The 19,684-nt window shown below is 41.2% G+C and overlaps 1 protein-coding gene across 2 annotated transcripts in view; it reads left to right on the top strand.

The window, feature by feature from the left end:
- Positions 1-19,684, top strand: part of BAIAP2L1 (BAR/IMD domain containing adaptor protein 2 like 1) — a 105,381-nt gene that overhangs the window by 69,492 nt on the left and 16,205 nt on the right. For both annotated transcript variants that reach the window (XM_023655270.2, XM_070231423.1), the window contains 8 exons: positions 8,058-8,119; positions 8,224-8,295; positions 9,629-9,766; positions 10,417-10,569; positions 12,923-13,090; positions 15,541-15,691; positions 17,810-18,017; positions 18,681-18,758. In XM_023655270.2, coding sequence (XP_023511038.1) covers positions 8,058-8,119; positions 8,224-8,295; positions 9,629-9,766; positions 10,417-10,569; positions 12,923-13,090; positions 15,541-15,691; positions 17,810-18,017; positions 18,681-18,758 — 1,030 coding nt within the window. The remainder of the gene's footprint in view (positions 1-8,057; positions 8,120-8,223; positions 8,296-9,628; positions 9,767-10,416; positions 10,570-12,922; positions 13,091-15,540; positions 15,692-17,809; positions 18,018-18,680; positions 18,759-19,684) is intronic.

The following is a 19,684-nucleotide window of genomic DNA, read 5'->3' as shown; positions in this document are numbered from 1 at the left end:
GACTCTGGATTCTGTTGTCTTCCTCTTAAGAGTGGAGTTTTATTACTGATGGGTCACCCTGATTTTGTGGAAGCTTAGTTCTAGACTTTTTTTTGGTGGATCTAGTTTGGTTTTACCCTTAGTTCTAGGGCATAGCCCTTAGGTCCTGTGACTTAGGCCTTATTCCTGTGGTATGGCCTTTCTCAGTTTCAGCGGGAAGCCTGTGGTGTTTACCAAGCCTTTCTAACTTGGTGGAACTGCACTTCCAGACTCTCATCCTCAACACTGTGTATCTGCTGAGAATCTCTGCTAAGCTTTCCAGCGCTCCAACTATTGCTTTAGCTGCGTTTCTTAGTGTCTTACTCTGTACTTGTGCAGTTGAGTTGTGCCAAGGATTTGAGAGGAATTGACATAGGTTTTGGTCTCCCTCCTCCATTGTGTGAGTATTCCACATATTAGCCATTGTAATGTTGATAGATGTTTGGGTTTTTTCTCACTTAGAGATATTATGAATAAAACTGCTATGTACGTTCTTTTACGTATATGTTGGTGAACCAACACACTCATTTCTCTTGGGAATATAGGAGTAGAATTGCTGGGTCCTAGAATAGACAGATTTGTTTATCAGAACTGTCAGTTTTGCCTTTCCTGGAATTTTTTAATAAATGGAGTCATGCAGTATGTAGCTTTTTTCATCTGACTTCTTTCATTTAGCATAATGTATTTGAAATTCCTGTTATGTCTATCAAATTCTTGAAATAGGTGCTTACAGCATTGATTTTCATGCTTTCTTTTTTACTATATGCATTTTAAGGCTATAAGTTTCCTCTAACCACACCTTTAGTTGTATCTTACGTGTTTTTATATGCTGTATTTTCTTTATCATTTCATTTCAAAATAATTTTAACTTCCATTGTGATTTCTTCTTTGGCCTATAGGTTATTTAGAAGTCTGTTTCTTCATTTCCAGTATATGGACATTTTCTAGTTGCCTTTTTGTTAAGGTTCTAGCTTAATTGTGCTGTGGGTAAAGAACATACTCAGTATGATTTCAGTCCTATGAAACATGATGAGGCTTTCTTTTGGTCCCCTTTTAATATTCTGTATTTGTTTTAAAAAAATGAAGTTCTTGCGGAACTGAAAGCCCAGAAATAAAACCACACATCTACAGACAGCTAATCTTTGACAAAGGAGCTAAGAACATACAATGGAGAAAGGAAAGCCTCTTCAGTAAATGGTGTTGGGAAAACTGGACAGCCACATGCCAAAGAGTGTAAGTAGACCATTATCTTTCACCATACACAAAAATTAACTCAAAAGGCATCAAAGACTTGAAGGTAAGACCTGAAACCATAAAACTCCCAGAAAAAAATGTAGGCAGTACACTCTTTGACATTGGTCTTAAAAGGATCTCTTTGAATACTATGTCTACATGGGCAAAGAAAACAAAGGAAAAAAATTAACAAGTGGGCCTTTATCAGATTAAAGAGTTTCTGCAAGGCAAAGGAAACCAGTAACAAAACGAAAAGACAGCCCACCAACTGGGAGAAAATATTTGCAAATCATCCATCTGACAAGGGGTTAATCTCCAAAATATATAAAGAACTCACACAACTCAACAACAACAAAACAACCCAATCAAAAAATGGACAGAGGATATGAAGAGACATTTTTCCAAAGAAGATATGCAGGTGGCCCAATGGGCACATGAAAAGATGTTCAACATCACTAATATCAGGGAAGTGCAAATCAAAACTACAATGAGATATCACCTTACACTTGTCAGACTGGCTATAAGCTCCAAGACAAAAAAATAACAAATGTTGGAGAGGACGTGGAGAAGAGAAAACCCTCATGTGCTGCTGGTGGGAATGCAAACTGGTGCAGCCACTATGGAAAACAGTATGGAGATTTCTCAATAAATTAAAAATAGAAATACCATATGACTCAGCTATTCCACTACTGGGTATTTATCCAAAGAACTTGAAATCAACAACTCAAAGAGATTTATGCACCCCTATGTTCATTGCAGCATTATTCACAATAGCCAAGATGTGGAAGCAATCTAAGTGCCTATCGACTGATGATTGAATAAAGAAGATGTAGTGTGTGTGTATATGTATTACACAATTATACATACACACACACACACACACACACACACACTCACACAGTGGAATACTGCTCAGCCATTAAAAAAGACAAAATCTTTGTCCTTTTTGGACCTGAGGGTATTATGTTAAGTGAAATAAGCCAGACAGAGAAAGACAAACACCCTATGATTTCACTCATATGTGGAAGATAAGTAACACATGGACAAAGAGACAGTTTAGTAGTTACCAGAGGGGAAGGGGATTGGGGGGTGGGCATAAGAGGTGAAGGGGCACATTTCTATGGTGACTGACAAATAATAACATACCGCTGAAATTTCACAATGTTGTCAACTATTATGATCTCGATAAAAATCAAAAATGAAGTTCTTGGATGTATATTTTTTATATATATAGTGTGTGCGTATATATATAGAGAGAGAGAGTTCTTCATGTGTATTATATAGTAGTCTTTATATGTCCACTAGATCAAGTTTATTTATCATATTATTCAGGTCATCTTCATCTGTACTGCTCTTTTTGTCCGCTTAATCTATCAGTTTACTTAAGGGAGGTGCATTAAAGTCTCCTACGGTGATTTTTTTTTTTTTAAAGATTTTATTTCTTCCTTTTTCTCCCCAAAGCCTCCCGTTACATAGTTGTATATTCTTTGTTGTGGGTCCTTCTAGTTGTGGCATGTGGGACGCTGCCTCAGCGTGGTTTGATGAACAGTGCCATGTCCGCACCCAGGATTCGAACCAACGAAACACTGGGCCGCCTGCAGTGGAGTGCGCGAACTTAACCACTCAACCACTGGGCCAGCCCCCCTACAGTGATTTTTGATGTATCAATTTCTTTTATAATTAGGTTTTGGTTTAAATATGTTGAGACTATGTTAATAGATGCATACAGATACAAAAATTTTCTGTCTTCCAGATGAATTAAACCTTTTGCCATCATGAAATGACTGCTTTATCTCTAGTAATGCTCCTTGCCTCTGACTACTTTGTCTGCTTTGTTTCTTTGGTTTTAATATACCTACATTAGCTTTCTTTTGGTTAGTGTTTGCCATATACCTTATTCCATCCTTTTGCTCTCAACCTTTCTGTATCACTGTATTTAAGGTGTGTCTCTTGTAAGCAGAATATAGTTGGATGTTGTTGCTTTTATAATCCTAACAATCTTTGTCTTTTAATCATTGACTATACAGGCCATTTACATTCATTGTAATTACTTTTTGCTTTCTACTCTCTCTCCCATGTTCATTTCTTCTCTAGTCCTCTTTTTGACCGTTTTTTCCCCTATTAGCTTGGTAGTTATATGCACTTTATTCTTTTAGTGGCTACCCTAGAGATTTCAAAATACCTTTTTTCTTATAAGGTCAAATGTTACTTGGCACTTTTACTTTCATCTCATACAATGAAAGAACTTTGGGACACTATATAATTCTATTGCATAACTTATGTTTGTCCCACTTGTTTTCATAAGATGGGATAAATCATGATCCATGGTAGAATAATTATAGTCTCCGTGCAAGACATTAATTAGAACTGTGGTACTATAGTTGGTTAAGTCAGAAGCTAGACTTCTGGAGGAAGGTTAAATGAAATGCTCACTCTGTCACTTACTTGGCATTATTACCACATGCACGTTGTTTACTTGTACAGTATGGACACTGATCATTGCATCTGTGGACTGCGAGTGGGCAGCCACTGAGAGCTGTTCTTAGATGCTGGCCAGGCCTTTCAAGTTTGCTCACATGTTCATGACATAATCTACCACTACTAATTTGGTGCTAGTGACTCTAAACTTGAGAGTACATACTTGTGTATTTAACATATCCCATCTGTGTGTAATTTGCTTTTACTAACATTATATTTTCTCCTCATCACATTTGACATTTGGAAAACTGTCAGAAAAAGTATATCCTTTTTCCAGTGACATTTTTGGTTAGTTTTACTTTAATCCATACAGCATAACTTTAGGCTTCCCTGTTGGGGGTGGCTTCTGCCCTGTCATTTTATTGTCTGATTCCACTTGAAAGGGGACGGAGTATGTGACTCAGTCATTGCTCTGTGCTCTCTAGAAATAATGTGTCTGATTATCCATGATCAAATATAAGTGAAAAGGAATATTTATGCCTACATGTTCAGCACATGTTCTGTGTTATTCAGATCCATTAGTAGTCTCCATCTTGTTCCTCTAAATTTATATTGTGACTGACGAAGAATTATCTAGTTGAAAATATATTAGTAGTCCAATAACTAATCTATATTTTAGAAAACTTTCTATGTGTTCATATCAGTAATACTCTTTAATTTCTATTTAACTTTTTGTTTTAAGTCCATACAGCCTATTGGCTAAAAGCATATCTTTATATGATATTATCCAAAATGTTGGACATATTTGTTCATAGTTCCTAAAATTAGAGTGATACCACTATTAGCTATCATTTAGATGAATTTTAGGGAAAAATTGATGGTAGACATTGACTTTTAGTTATGTCAAGTTCATAATTTTGAAATATGTATATAATTACATTCCTTTAATATTGCCATTTAAGAATATAATTTATTCAGACTGAGTCACAGTACTGTGCTTACTATGAGTTTCTTCCTGAAATGTTGACTCAGAACCTAAAAGCTTAAAGGAAATGGTTGATCCAGTGCATACAGTGCTGTAATTTCTGGGGTCAACATGTTGACTCCTGTTTGGGCATGTATTTAGTTCTGCTCCATTAGAATCTGGGCTGTGCTTTCTCGACTCCGCCCTCTCTTTCAAAAAATTTTTTTTCTCAAATGTAATTTGTGAAAAAGGTTATAGGGCTAAGAGTTAACAAACGTGTGTGTGATACCATATTTCAGACATAAAGTAACACTTGCTATATATTTCAGAATACATTTCTGTAGATTGAACATAAAGGCTGTTTTCATTTCCTGTCTCAAGATACACTTTTCGCAGCCTGTATAATCACAGTAAAGATGTTTTTTGATCCTTTTTATGACTGAGGACTCAGTGGCTGCTACTATGAGGTTGGTATTTAAATTCCATGAACTGTGAGGGACAGGAATAACAAGGAGAAGGTCAGGTGTTCCGTTCCCGCCCGCAGAGTGAATGGGCTGTTTCACTGAGCCTTTCCACCAAGCTGCCTGCAGGGAGAAACCCCGGGCGGGAGGGGTGAGAATGAGGAGGGAGCGTGCTGCGTGGCTGGGGCCCTCCAGGCCAGAGCACCAAGTTCAGCGGTGCTGGTGTTCACAGAGTGCCTGCGCTAGCACGTACTTTTGTTTTGGCCACACACTTCTCAGCGACCCACATTAGTCAGTAGTCCCCTCTTATCTGTGGGGAATACGTTCCAGGACCCCCAGTGGATGCCTGAAACTGCAAATGGTACTCAGCCCTATGTATACATACTTATGATAAAGTTTAATTTATAAATTAGGCACAGTAAGAGATTAACAACAATAATAATAAAATAGAAAATTATACAGTATACCGTGATAAAAGTTATGTGCATGTGCTCTGTCTCTCTCTGTCAAAATCTCTTATTGTATTGTACGCACCCTTCTTCTTGAGATGATGTGAGATGATAAAATGCCTACGTGATGCGATGAAGTGAGCTGAATGCCACAGGCATGGTAACGTAGTGTTAGTCTACTGTTGACCTAGCCATAAGTCAGAGGGAGGATCATATGCTTCCCCACCGCGGTTGACCCCGGCTAACTGAAACCATGGACAAGGAGGACTATCGTGTAAGGTTATAGAAATAAAGTTTATGACAGTATGAAAAAAATGTGAATGCCTTGCTTCCAGCCTGAAACACTCTGAATGATTTCAGCAAAGTTATTTTTACACTTTTTTTTAAGTAAATTTGGCTTGCCAAGAATAGAGTGCTTGATTTTCAATTAATTGAAGTGGTTTTCTTTGTTGTTGTTTGTTGTTCATCTCCAACCAGGAGTTATTTATGGGTTTAAAATAGATGCGTTTAAAATAACTCAGGTTATTTCACTATCTGAAATGACATATTAATATAATTATATTCTTGGTCATGTAAAGGCTTCCTTTGTGAAGAACTCAGGTTTTGTTGTTTCATGTTGAGCTTTAGGAGACCATATGGGATAAATGAAGTCAGTGTCACTAAGGATATCGAGTGGGTACCTTGATAACCTGGCACGGTGGAACCATGAGTGCTGGGGGGGTGTCTGCCCTCACTCTCATGTTTATCCAGCAGTCTTTTCTATTAGAGCTCCCTAGAATCACATGGTGCTTAGGGACTTACAGGTTATGTACCTATAACCTTATAAGGTTTATCCTCACAGGGGATTCTCTGCCCCACCACCCGCCATGGTTATTAGAAGCAGCAGTGTTTGTGGTGGGCTTCATGCTGAGGAGTTGGTTTATCTGGGACTCCACTGGGTCTGGGGGAGGAGTGACATGTTACATTTGCATCTGGAAAGATCCCTGGCACCTGTGAGGAAGAAGATCCAGAAGAGGACAACTGGGAGTAAAGAGAAATGCTAAGAGCTTGAATTGAGAGGGGGGCATTCCTAAGAGGTCCACTTGGCAGGTGTGACTGTGTGTTAGGGTGGAGACTGCTCCCCCACCTCTAGCGGAACAGATTATCGGGTGAATTTAGACTTCACGTGTCATTCCCACATGCCTTCTCTCCTGGGCAGAGAAGGGCTGGCATATTTGTGGCCCAAGGAAGCAGGATGAGTAAGGGGCATGGTTTCATCCTAGAGGTGGCCCAAGTGATGACACCACATGCACAAAGGAGTGAGTCTCTGTCATTGGATATGACATGTAGGGAGATGTTGACCCCTCGTGACTGGCTGGCTGCCAGCCAAGAGCTGGGATTAGAGAATACGGGGTGAGTTCACTTATAGACATGTTGAATATGAGGTGCCTAATGGGACATCCAGGTGGATATGTTCAGGAAGGGGCTGAATTTCTGAGTCTGAAGATGAGGGGAAAGACTAGGCTGACAATGTGAAAGTCAGATGTCTTAAAATGTTTTGAGAGTAGAATCATTCATACAGAGGTGATAGCTGAAGTTGGGCTTTCGTCTGTATTCTTTTTCCTTTTCCCCACGTTCTACCACAGTCTTAATTTTAACTCTTCCCTCAGCTACAGCCATTCAGTTTGCCCAAAGAATTCCTTTTTATCTGTCCACTGAACTGTAGGATGATCCACCTAGCACCTTTTGTTGTTGTTTGGTATGGTCTGGTGGTTGTTCCAAGTGATTCTGTGTCTCTCCCAGTTCTTAGGTATCAGACCGTTTGATTCCTGTAGATAAGTTGGCAGAGAGAGGCCCTTGGCGCCCTTATCAGAGTTTAGTAGCAGAGATGGAGCCACTGCCGTGAACTGCCAGAGATGTGCTTTGCAAATCAAGTGGTCTTGCTGCTTTTTGGAGTAAGTCTCCTCTGACCTGGAGCATTCTCTTCTGTCGTGTGGCTGTACTTGTTTCAGAGAATTAGTGTAGTCCCAGGAGATATAACAGAGCACCGTTCCTGCCGCAGTTTCCCATGGTGTTAATATTTTCCAGAAGGATAGAAGAACTTGTATGAAAAAAAGAAAATAACCTTTATCTTCTATGCCTGACAGATAATCAGATTACTCTGGGGATTAGATAAAAATAAGTCATTTGTTCCTATAGTTAGTTACTATAATGACCAAGGTAATCTTTTATAAGAGAATTTCAAAATTAAACCAGATAATAATAGGATTCAGCTTAGGGAATGACTAAATATAGAAAGAACAATGTGAGTTTGAAGACAAAGTTGGCATTTTGTTGATGCAGTAAGTTTGCTATCAACTGTGGTCCCTCTGGAAGCCACCCCCACCGTGGGGCCTCCCAGTGTGCCCTGGGGCCCAATGCTCCCAGGCTCTGGAGGGCAGCGATGGACTGTACTTCACTATTTTACTTTCCCTAATACCTTTACAAAAATCACACTGTGGCTTTTCCCCCTAACATATCTGGTTTTGTTCACAGGCCATGTTCTCATAGAGATTTCAAGTATCCACAAGAAGCTCAATGAAAGTCTTGATGAAAATGTATGTGAACTGTTTTTATATTTACAAAATGTACTTATTTTTAAAATTTGTTTCACTTAACGTGTCAAATCTGGTGTGAATTTTTTATTTCCTTTTGTTAACAGTTCAAAAAATTCCATAAAGAGATTATACATGAGCTGGAGAAAAAGACAGAACTTGATGTAAAATACATGAACGTGAGTACACGGTTTTGCTCTACCTCCATGGATGGAGACAGGCGTGGAGCACGGGGGCCTGGCTTTCCAGAGTTTGCACTTGCCTAACTGTTGCGCCCCCGTTTACTTTCCCCCACTGTTTACTCAGCAGCAGCAAACAGAGAGCAGCTTGGTGTTGAGTATATACACAGATGCATAAATCCAACAAGGTCACTTTGGGCTGAATGGGCATGTTGTCACGAACAGTTGGGATCTTTATTAAAAAGCATAGAAAAAATATTGCAAGGAATCATACTGCTCCTGGAAAGCATTGTTTTCAAAGAACACACATATGTGGATGACACCTGTGTCTGTATTAATGCACCTATTGCTTTCACAAACCAGCTCTTTAGGATGTGGGACGTCCGTAGGAGACCACCATCTGGGGCTCCCTGGGACTCCCAGGTCCTATTGTCAGAGACTGCTCCTGCGGGGTGTCTCTTGCCTGTCACCCAGTATGGTCGATTCCAGCAGTTTCTCCTTGCGTGTAGCCATCCAGTCCCAGTGCACAGGGCTCTTTCCATCTCCCTGTCTGCTGTGGATGAGTTGTTTGCGTTGCCACCCAAATTCCCCTTTCCTTTCAAGTAAGGTCTTCCTTTGAGTAAGGTCTTACTCGAGACCAGTAAGCAGTGTGGATTACCCTGAAATCCTCCCGCTGCCCTTATGTGCGCATGTTCTGTGTACCCTGAAGGAACGCCACAGGACCACCTATGACTGCTGAGGTGGTTGCAATGCCAAGCACTTCCCATACATTATCTGATTTTTATCCCTACAGAAACTCCGTAATGTAGGTGCTCTTACTGTCCTCATGTACACATTAGAGGAAAAACATGAATTTTAGAGAAATTAAGTAATTGCTGAGATCACACAGGAAATGAAGGATGAAGCCAGACTTCTAACCCCAGGTCGGTTAGGCTGCAGACCCTGTGTTCTCTGTTTCTTGAAATCATAAGTCATAAAACAGTAAGGAACATGTGATTTAATATTGTTTATTTATTCACCAAAGCACTTAACTGACTACCCAATGTCCAAAAACCTTTGAGGAAAGAAAGAATAAAAGAAAGAAGGCATTGCTGTCCTTAGAGAGCTGCCCTTCTGGTCAGGGGCCCCTCATACAAACAGGAAACTTTAGGACCAACAAAGCCACGAACATTCAGGTTCAAGGGAGGGGGCAGTGTGAGGTGTGGGAGTGTGCAGAGCCATGGCCTTGACCAGCCGTGCCCAGCCGTGCCCAGTGGGCATGTTAGCAAAGGAACTGCCTGACAGTTTGTATGCACTGTGCTGCAGCAAAATAAACATGACATTTCACTTGCAGGCAACTCTCAAAAGATACCAAACAGAACACAGGAATAAACTAGATTCTTTGGAGAAATCTCAAGCTGAATTGAAGAAGATCAGAAGGAAAAGTCAAGCAGGACGAAATGCACTCAAATATGAACACAAAGAAATTGAGGTGAATTTTTCAGCACTATTTTATTTTATTTTATTTTGATGATTTGTACAGTTTATGGAGAAGCTTACTCACCTCAGTCAACCTATACTTTATCCATTCACTGCTGTGCTGCTGCTGAAGTTAAAAATAAGCATTTTGACTTAGTATGAGCTGAAGGCCGCAAAGTTTTCCAGAGTTAAGAATAATTAGTCCATGGCCTCCTAAAAACACTGGCATTTTCTCCAGACTAAGGGAGGGTAACGGACTCTCCATGATTAGCATTACTATCCCCATTTTACAGATGGGGAAAATGAGGCTTCGGTTAAGTCACATAGTTGACACTTGGAACTGGGGTTTGAATCGAACTTTGTTTCCAAAGCCCGTGATTTTCCAATAGAACACAGTCACATCCCTAGTGTACAAAGTAATATTTTGTGCAGGTTGCCCAGTGGAATGTAAGGCTTTTGGCAACTTGTCTACACATGAGTCGGAGAGCTTAATGAGAATGATTATATCTGCGTGGGTCAGGTTACAGCTTTGTTATTTTGTCTAATGTTTATCCGCATTTAGTATTTACCCCATTATCAAAATAAACCAAGTATGAAGATGGCAGAAGATAAATGGCAGGCTGTGTAGCTATTTGATTGTATAATTATACTTTATTTTCCTAGTATGTAGAAACCGTTATTTCTCGCCAAAGTGAAATCCAGAAATTTATTGCGGACGGTTGCAAAGAAGCTCTACTTGAAGAGAAAAGGCGCTTCTGCTTTCTGGTTGACAAACACTGTAGCTTTGCAAATCACATACATCATTATCACTTACAGGTAGGTGTGATGGCAGATTGTGTTGCATGTATTAATAATTTTATTTCCTATTTAACTACCCTTGAAATGCTTCACCTTCCATACATGCCCCAATATAAAGCCATGGGCCTATTTTGCCAATGAGAATGTTCCAAAGAAATAGTTTTTGGCTGACTTGAATATGTAAACTTTTGGAACTGTAGATGAAATGGTCAAATGTCTGCTTATAATATTAATTTAGTGGGGCTGGCCCTGTGGTATAGTGGTTAATTTTGGTGCACTCTTCTTTGGTGGCTCAGATCCCAGGTGCAGACCTATACCACTTGACAGCCATGCTGTGGAGGCGACCCACATATAAAGTAGAGGAAGATTCTCAGACTCAAAAAGAGTCTGAGAAAAGCTGACTTATAGCTGAGAAAAGGAAAAAAGTGCCAAGTCTCAATTATTATTAAGCATTAGTTTATGAAAGATTTTAAATATGGATGTATTACTGATTTTTTTTCCCCCTGAGGAAGATTTGCCTTGAGCTAACATCTGTTGCCAATCTTCCTCTTTTTTTGGCTGAGGAAGATTTGCCCTGAGCTAACATCTGTTGCCAATCTTCCTCTGTTTTCCATGTGGGTTGCCACCAGAGCATGGCTGCTGGAGAGTGGTGTAGGTCCACACCCAGGAGCCTAACCCAGGCCACCGAAGCAGAGTGCACCAACTTTAACACCGGACCATGCTGCCAGCCCATCCTCTTTTTTTTTTTTTTAATTATGAGTTCTATTGGTCCTATGTAAGCATCCAAAACTAGCATTGATCGAAGTCAAATACTCATTCTTGTTCACAACAAAGTAATTTACAGAGTGCTCCACGACAGAAGCTTTGTAAGAGCTTGAATATAAGGCAACTTCTTCTTTTTCAGGGGAAAAAAACCTTGGCCTTGTGTGTGTGCATATATCATATGTTATATATTCTATAAAGGTTTTGCAACTTTAAGGAGTATTCAGCTACCAAATCTACATTCCCAAGATCTAAAATTGTTACAGGAAAGAAAAGAATTGCTGGATGGTGCATCTCTACTAGTTTCAGCAGTGTCCACTTGCATCGTGAGGGCATCCTACTGGGGCAGAGTCCTAGGCTGGAGAGGGACAGAAGTGACCTGGAAGCTCTCTTCCTATGGTGATGCCCCGCCAGCAGTGAGGTCCTCGCTGTGTCATGAGGCAGCCTGACCTACTTCCTGAGAGCTGTTTGTTGGCAGAGTCTTTCTTACACTTAACCTTGGCTCCCAGTTATGCTTTTTAGCATAAACCAAATCTACTTCTTTCTGTACCAGAAATCTCTTCAACTCTCTGAAAAGTGCTTTTGTGCCTTCCCTTATCCCAGCTAAGGTATCCCAGTCCTTTCAGTGGCTCCTTGGATAAAACATGCCCAGCAATTGGTGTGTCAGGTTTCAGTCAAGGGACACAGGTGGTTTGGGGGAGGGGCTTTGCCCTTCCTTGCAATTTACATCAACACCCCCAGCCCACTCCTGATGAATGAGGAGTCTAGGTAAAAACAGTATGGTCACTATGAAAATAGCTTCAAGAAAGGTCCACTACTTCCCTTTTCCAACCAGATTCCTGCCCTGGAAAAGGGGGTTCACTGAAAGGCTTCGGGGAGCCCCTAGGAGTCCAGTAGTAAGAAGCAGAGCCAGCCTTGTGGGAGCCAGGGACAGATGCCTCTGCCTCTGGGGCTGTGGGGTCTCATCTCTGCCATTCTGTGTCTCTCTACTCTGCAGCCCAGCTTCTCTGCAAAGCCTGTAGTCTGCTTGCCCCAGAGCCCCACTGAGCCCATGGCTGGGGTCCCCTTCACACTGCCCCTGACTCCGAAGAGCCCACCACACTCTGCGTCCAGACCCTCTGTCTCGCAGACGAACTTCTCAGGACAGATCTGATTCACTCCTCTAACACATAAATTCGGTTCCCCTGGGGTCAAAGAGCCCGATCGCCTGTGTTGGAGATGCTTCTTGTAGGAAGAAAGCAGTGATTGGCATTTCTGGGGCCACTGGGAAAACAACGGGGATTAATCCAGGTTGCTCAACCCTTCCCTTTTTTTTTGAACTTGTGCTTACTCATTGTGTTAGTCTGATCCTTGTGTTAGTCTGAAGCTCTGTATTCACTCTGAGGGAGGACAAATTCCTGAAGAACAAGAGCCTGCATCCTTCTCAGCAAATAACACACAGCAGATGCTCATAAATGCTTTTAAACTACTTGCTGAATTTAATGCAAAGCTCCCACACTTCTGGTGGTTAGCCAGTAATATGCTATCAGGGATATTATTTGATGTAATTTTTGTTAGCTCTTTAAACAATACACGTTTGTCTTTAGTTCTCTTTCTTTTGGATTTATAGTCTGCAGAGTTGCTTAATTCCAAACTGCCTAGGTGGCAGGAAACCTGTGGTGATGCCACCAAAGTACCAGAGAAAATCATGAATATGATAGAAGAAATACAGACCCCACTCTCTACCCCAGTATCCGGAACGCCTCAGCCTTCACCAAGGATCGAGAGAAGCAACATGGTAGGAACTGGGTGTCTCTTTGAGATTTCAGTTGTGTATTTACTAATATGATTTGGGCCAAATTTGCACGAAGGACCAGGGTGCCTTCATCAGTGGAAATCTCAGGTCCTCCTCTGTTACTTCTAGTTCTTGGCCCTGCCTCTTCTCACTTTCATCCCTTACCTTTTGATTTGAGATTAGCTGTGCAAATGTTTTATACTATATTTAGCCTGTCATCTTTATTTTGAAAATTTTATTGTTACTGTTTTTAATTGTAATGATTCCAACTTTATACGTTCATTCCCAGTGAAGGAAGTATAGGTGTCTTAGAAAGTACATGAACAAAACTCTGATCCCATTCATCACAATAGAAAGCACTTCAGAAAAACACAGTAACCAGAGTATTCAAGGTAATGAATTTGAGCATTGTAGTTTGCTATTCTTTGAACCTGGGCTTTATTTTCACAAACACTTGGGGAGATTTGGATACAGCGGGTAGTTTGAACACATGAGTACACCCTACCTCTCTATCTAAAACCCTCTGAAATGACAGCAGAGATACTAAAGACCAGCCAGCAATCTACAGAATAGACCCATAACTGCATGGGAAAATAAGAGAAGGGGCTGTCAGTGGACCAGAAACACTGAAGGAGTCTCTAAAAGATCAGTCTATGCAGAATCAAAATAGAAGTAAACCTCAGCCCCAAGGATGTGCAGGGCAAAATTTCTGCAGAGGGTGGAGCAGTAAGCTCAGAGCCACTGGATACAAGAAGTGGGAGGGAACTTGGGGCATTTCCATATGTAGTTGGTTGGGGAACTGATTCAGACCATCTAGGCTGCTCAGTCCCTTCCCCTTGTTCCACTTGTGGTGAAAAATGGGCAGCAGGAGCTTTTGTCTATGAGCCAAAACAATGTATTTGGACTGAAGAGATAGGGCACACTCCTGGAAGGGTGTGTTGCCTCGTCTGCATATCACCATGAGCAGTCTGTGACAATGAGAACAGGCAAAATACAGACTATTGTATACAGTAAAAAAGAACAGGGACTGCCATACAATACAAAGATAGACGGACAACCAGCAATCACTAAACAGGTGACGAAAATGCAATATCATAAAAAAATATTTTACTGTCATAAAAAGTAAAAAACTGCAGTGACCAGTGTTGGAGGCAACAGAGCCAACAGGGCAGAGAAGAAATCTTTAGAAGGAGATGAAAGGATATTACATCCACAAAGAAGAATCAACTAGAGATCTTGGAAATTTAAAATTGGATTCTTATTTTTAGTTAAAATGGTATGTCTGAGATTTGCTTTAGAATAATCCAGGCATGGGGGAAGATGGATGGGGCACACATGAAACAAGATTGGCCATGAACTGATCATTGTTGAAGCTAGGTGGTGGGGACATGGAGATTTATTGTGCTATTCTCTCTACTTTTGTACCTGCTGATATTTTTCTAAAATAAAAGTTTTTGTTTTTCATTTCCTCCTCCCCCCTCAAAAGAAACAACAAACACAACAACAATAGATGGGTTCATTAGCAGAATGGAACTGCTTGAAAAATTGAGCCAAAGAACTCTCCAAAACACAGAGCAAACACAGGATTTTTTTTTAATCAGAAAGAGGATAAACATAACGTTAGAAAGTTTGAGACATGGGAGATATATCCAGCTGCCTACTCAACATCATCACCACGATGTTTAATGAGGATCTCAAATTTAACTTGTCCAAAACCAAGTGACTGATTTTTTCACTCTAAAGATGCTTCTCCATAGTCTTCCCCATCCAGTAAACGGCACCTTCCTCCTTCCCACAGCTCAGACACAAAACAGTAACTCCTCTCTCTCTCTCTCACACGCCACGGTCAGTCCACGGGCGTACCTATTGTCTCCACCTTCAAAGCACGTCCCAAGGCCAGCCCCTTCCCACCCCTCCACTGCTCGGACTCTGGTCCGCGCAGCCAGAGTGAGCCTGGATGAATGGAAAAGACCAAAACCTCAAGAGACAGCAGAACGTCAGGGATAAAGAGAAAATTCTGAAAACCTCCAGGGTGCGAAAAAATAGGTTACTTACTAAAAAAAAAAGTTATTCCATTGGTGCCAGATTTCCTGTTAGCAAAACTAGATATTAGAAATTAATGGAGCAATGATTCAAAATTCTGTGGAAAAGATTTTTTAAATGTAGAATCCTATAGCCAAGTAGCGCTTAAGAGGGAGCCTAAAATCCATAGAGACATAAAGTAGATTAGTGGTTTCCAGGTAGTAGGGGAAAAGGGGGAGTAACTGCTTTAAAAAAAGACAAAAATAAAAAAAAGAATATGGTATTCTTGAAATAATTCAGAATGGGGCATTGCCCTACAACTAATAGAAACTTTGGGAAGAAAGGGGAATTTAATGTAAAAAAGCCTAGGAATCTCTATAATTCCATTGCTGTGTTATATGAACTTTAAACTAATAAAGAATTTTTCACAGATTGGGAAAGAGTATGACACCCTTTCTAAACATTCACCAAAGATACCACCACCAGCTCCTTCAGCCAGAGCATATACCAGTCCTTTGATTGATTTGTTTAATAACCCAGCAACAGTTGCGCAGAATTCACAAAGGATAAATAATTCAACAGGTAAGATATTTAGTTTGATTTCTTTTAAAATGCCTTTTAAAATGTTTTAACTAAATATTTTGGATAAATGTATCATGAGGTAGTAAAAAAATGTGGTAGCACACATCACATTGGCTCGGAGGAGCTCAGACCACAAAGCAAGTAAGGGTCTGCGTTTATTGTAAGACTGGAAGACGTTTTGTAAGTGACACATTTCTTTGATTAACACTAATTCTATATACTGATTGATGTTTACATAGAGTAAACATACTATTGAAAGGTGTTATATTTAAAAATAAATGGGGTATAATATACAGAGCCTCACACTATGTTCCATATTTGCTGGCAATTATCATAAAATTTCTTTTTTCAGTAAAACAAACTGTAGAAGTTCACATGGCAAAATTATGGTTATTAATCTTACCAGTAGGCTTAGTTTGAAGTATAGTCAGTATTTTTCATCAGCTCTAACAGAGCACTTTGTGCTTTCAGGAGCCTTAAGTTCTAACTGCTTAAATTTCTTAGTTCTGTTGATTCTGTTTCAAAACACTGGGACCAGTTATTGTGTGCAGACATTTCACGATGCTTTGGGTAGGTTCTCCTCTGCCTACTTAGTCTTTGGCAGCCAGGACTCTCGAAAGTACTGTGGTAGCTGACCCATGTCTCTGTGTGGGGTGTCTCACAGGCCCCCTCTGTATGAAAGTCGTGGCAGTCAAGCTGTGTGCTAGAGAGAGTCCACAGACTATAGCACTTGTAGCTGTAGGAAAGAGATGAGCTTTTCAGAATGGCAACTGAGAAGATAACAGGCTGTAGTAATCTGCCTTAAAGGAAGGACTGTAAGTTTTATATAATATAAAGTTAAAATATATAATGCTGTGTGCAACCCAATCATTCAGATGGTTCTTTGATTCCTGCTGGTAAAAGCTAAAGGAAAATTGCTGGTGGATTCAATACTACTGAGGCAATTAGAGAGGAGAGCGTTAAGGAAACAGCTAAGTTCACATTGTAATTATTGAGAATTTGCAAGAATATGGGGCCAGCCCTGTGGCCTAGTGGTAAAGTTCAGCATGCTCTGCTTCAGCAGCCCAGGTTTGGTTCCCAGGTGTACACCTACACCACTCATTGGTGGCCGTGCTGTGGCGGCAACCCACATACAAAATAGAGAAAGATCGGCACAGATGTTAGCTCAGGGCAAATCTTCCTCAAGCAAAAAGGAAGACTGGCAGCAGATGTTAGCTCAGGGTGAATCTTCCTCAGCAAAAAGAAAACAAAACAAAGAATTTGCAAGAATAAAGCATAGAGATCTTGCATTGTTTTAAAATAAATACTAAGCGAGCAAAATTTGAGAGGAAAAACTATATAAAAAGAAAAAAAAAAATCTTGATTCCACTTTTTTTTTGGAGTGGTAAATAGCCTGCATTTGAATTGAGACATAAAATGCACAGCGCAGTGCTGCTCATAGCACAGTACAGGCTGTGAAGCCAGGCCGCCTGCATCTGGCTCCTGGCTCGGCCACGTTCCAGCTGTGATCCTGGGCAAGTCACTGTGGGTGACAGCACCATCCTCAGAAGCTGTGAAGCACTGAGAGCATGGACTGGCATTTAGGGAGGGCTCGGTAAACGGGCTCATCCCCACCACATCCTTACCATGCTCACAGTTGAAAGAGGGTGACAAGAACGTCACCTTTCCAGTTCTCTCCTGTTCTTTGAGGCCCAAGTCGTGGGCAGTGGGTTTAAGGTAATGCCTCACACTGCCTTTGGGACTCATTGGGAGAGCAGGGTAAGGAAGAGCAGCAGACCATTTGGTGGTGGAGCAGCTTGCCTCTCTGAGAGAGCCGTCCTGATTAATCAGAGTGGAAGATGCAGGCGAGGCTTGCGTGCGCTGCTTCATCCTCCGTCTGGAAAGGAGCCTTCAGCCACAGAGCCTGCCCTGGGAGACCTCGGGCCATGGTTCTGCCTCTGCTCCTTGTAGTCCCTGTCCATCCAGGCAAAGATAAAGGGTGGAAACATAACATGAGTGGAGCTTCAGCAGAATGCGTACGCTGGCAAGACAGGAATGGGTGGTTTTCTGGGGCTTGCTCATTTGAACTTGCCTGATTATTTTTTAAAAAGCCATCACTGCTGTGTTCATTTTTAACAGATTCTGCAGATGATCCCAGTTTACAGCGATCAGTTTCCGTTGCAACTGGACTGAACATGATGAAAAAGCAGAAAGTAAAAACCATTTTCCCACATACCGCTGGCACTAACAAGACCTTACTTAGCTTCGCACAGGGAGATGTCATCACACTGCTCATCTCTGAGGAGAAGGATGGCTGGCTTTATGGAGAACACGACAACAGCAAAGTGTAAGTCTCAGAGTGGATGCCGTGCACACAGGAGTTGTCATGGCCCAGCACGGAAATGAGCTGCTGTCTCTCCTTTTAGGAGCAAGTTGTCTTTGTGGACATATTAGCATTCTAGCTAAAGTTAAGTTCGTAATTTAATTATAGTTCTAGTTTAGTTAACTGGAGTTATTCTGTCCCAGGCTATTTTCTGTATGTACGTGCATATATAGAATAATTTAATGCACGAGTAGGTCATTAGATCATATGAAGTCACCTCTGCAAGTAGGTGTAAATAGTCTTGGGGTTTTTTTAAAAAAAAATGTGACTTCGGATTTCTCAAGGATAATCTGCATTTCAGATATATTTTGTTAAGATTTACCACATAAATAGTTTAAATGCCAGCATCATCATTTCAACCATGAATACGTGCACAAGCCTTACTATAAGTAGGTTAAGTCAGTTTTTCGTGGAGACTGTTCAGCTATTAAGTTAAACCAATATGGAAAAAAAGACAAAAGGGGAATCCAAATAAAACTAATGCTGTAAATAAAATATATATTGTGTAAGGTGGTGACATGGACAGTCTGCCCCTGAGTTGTCGAGTCATTCCCTAGTGAGTTTTTTGTTCACTTGTCTACTGCTGGTACCACAAACAGGTCTTTTTTCCTCATTCTTCATCTTTAGGAGGGGTTGGTTCCCGTCATCATACACAAAGTTGCTGGAAGAAGATGCAAAGGAGACAGTGAGTGTGCCCACGCCAAGGTAGGGCTTGACTGTGGCTCGGATTTCCCAGTGATGGAAACTTGCCTTCGACCCGGTGTTTTGAGGTGTATCAGAATTATATCGGGCTATGTGTGGAAGAGTAAGAAAGGGAAATTGCTACTCCATGCTTGTTTCTGTTGTGATTTCTGTTGTCCACGGGCTTTACTGCCTGCCTGCTGTGAGGAGACGCCCCCAGACCCTGCTCTTCGCCCTGGTCCATCAGCCCTCTGGAACCCCTCCCCATCTCCCCACCCACTGGTTGCTAAATCCAAGCCCACCTTGTCCCTCTTGATCTTACTTAGCAGCCTGTAACACTAGCAGGTACATTGTCTGAAATGTTCTCCTGCCTTGGTTTCTTGACCTTGCACTCTGTTTATTTTCCTTCCGCCTCACCAGCCATCCCTTTCAGCCTTTCAGGCCTCTCTTCTGCCCACTGCTTAAGCATAGCTGCTCCCCAGGATCCGTCCTCAGTCGTTTTTCATTTTCTGTGCTTCCTGGGCCATCTTGTCTACTCCTATGGCTTGAATCACACCGATGGGCTTCGGTTAGCACCTCCATGCTGACAACCCCCAGATGTGTATTCCCATCCAGATGATAATAACAGTAATAATCACACAGAAACTGTCCAAAGTGCCTTACATTAATTAGCTCAGTTAATTCTCACAACAGCCTTACGAGGTCGATCCCCACTTGAAAACTGAGGGAACTGCGGCACAGAAAAGTTTAATAACTTGGACATACAACTAGAAGTAGTGGAGCCAAGACTAGAACTGAGGAAGATCTTTCCCGGCCTAGACATAAATATTTCTGTGTGTGTTAGGCAGTTCTAGTTGGCTGTCCCGTGGTCCTCAGAAATGACATACCCAAGCTGAACTCATGATCTTTACCCTGAGCCACCTCATCCTCAGTGTTTCCCGTCTCAAAGA

This window comes from Equus caballus, chromosome 13 (genome assembly GCF_041296265.1).
Source record: "Equus caballus isolate H_3958 breed thoroughbred chromosome 13, TB-T2T, whole genome shotgun sequence".
In the NCBI taxonomy this organism is placed as follows: domain Eukaryota; kingdom Metazoa; phylum Chordata; class Mammalia; order Perissodactyla; family Equidae; genus Equus; species Equus caballus.
Note: the sequence above shows the minus strand (reverse complement) of the source record. Positions and strands in the feature narration are given on the sequence as shown.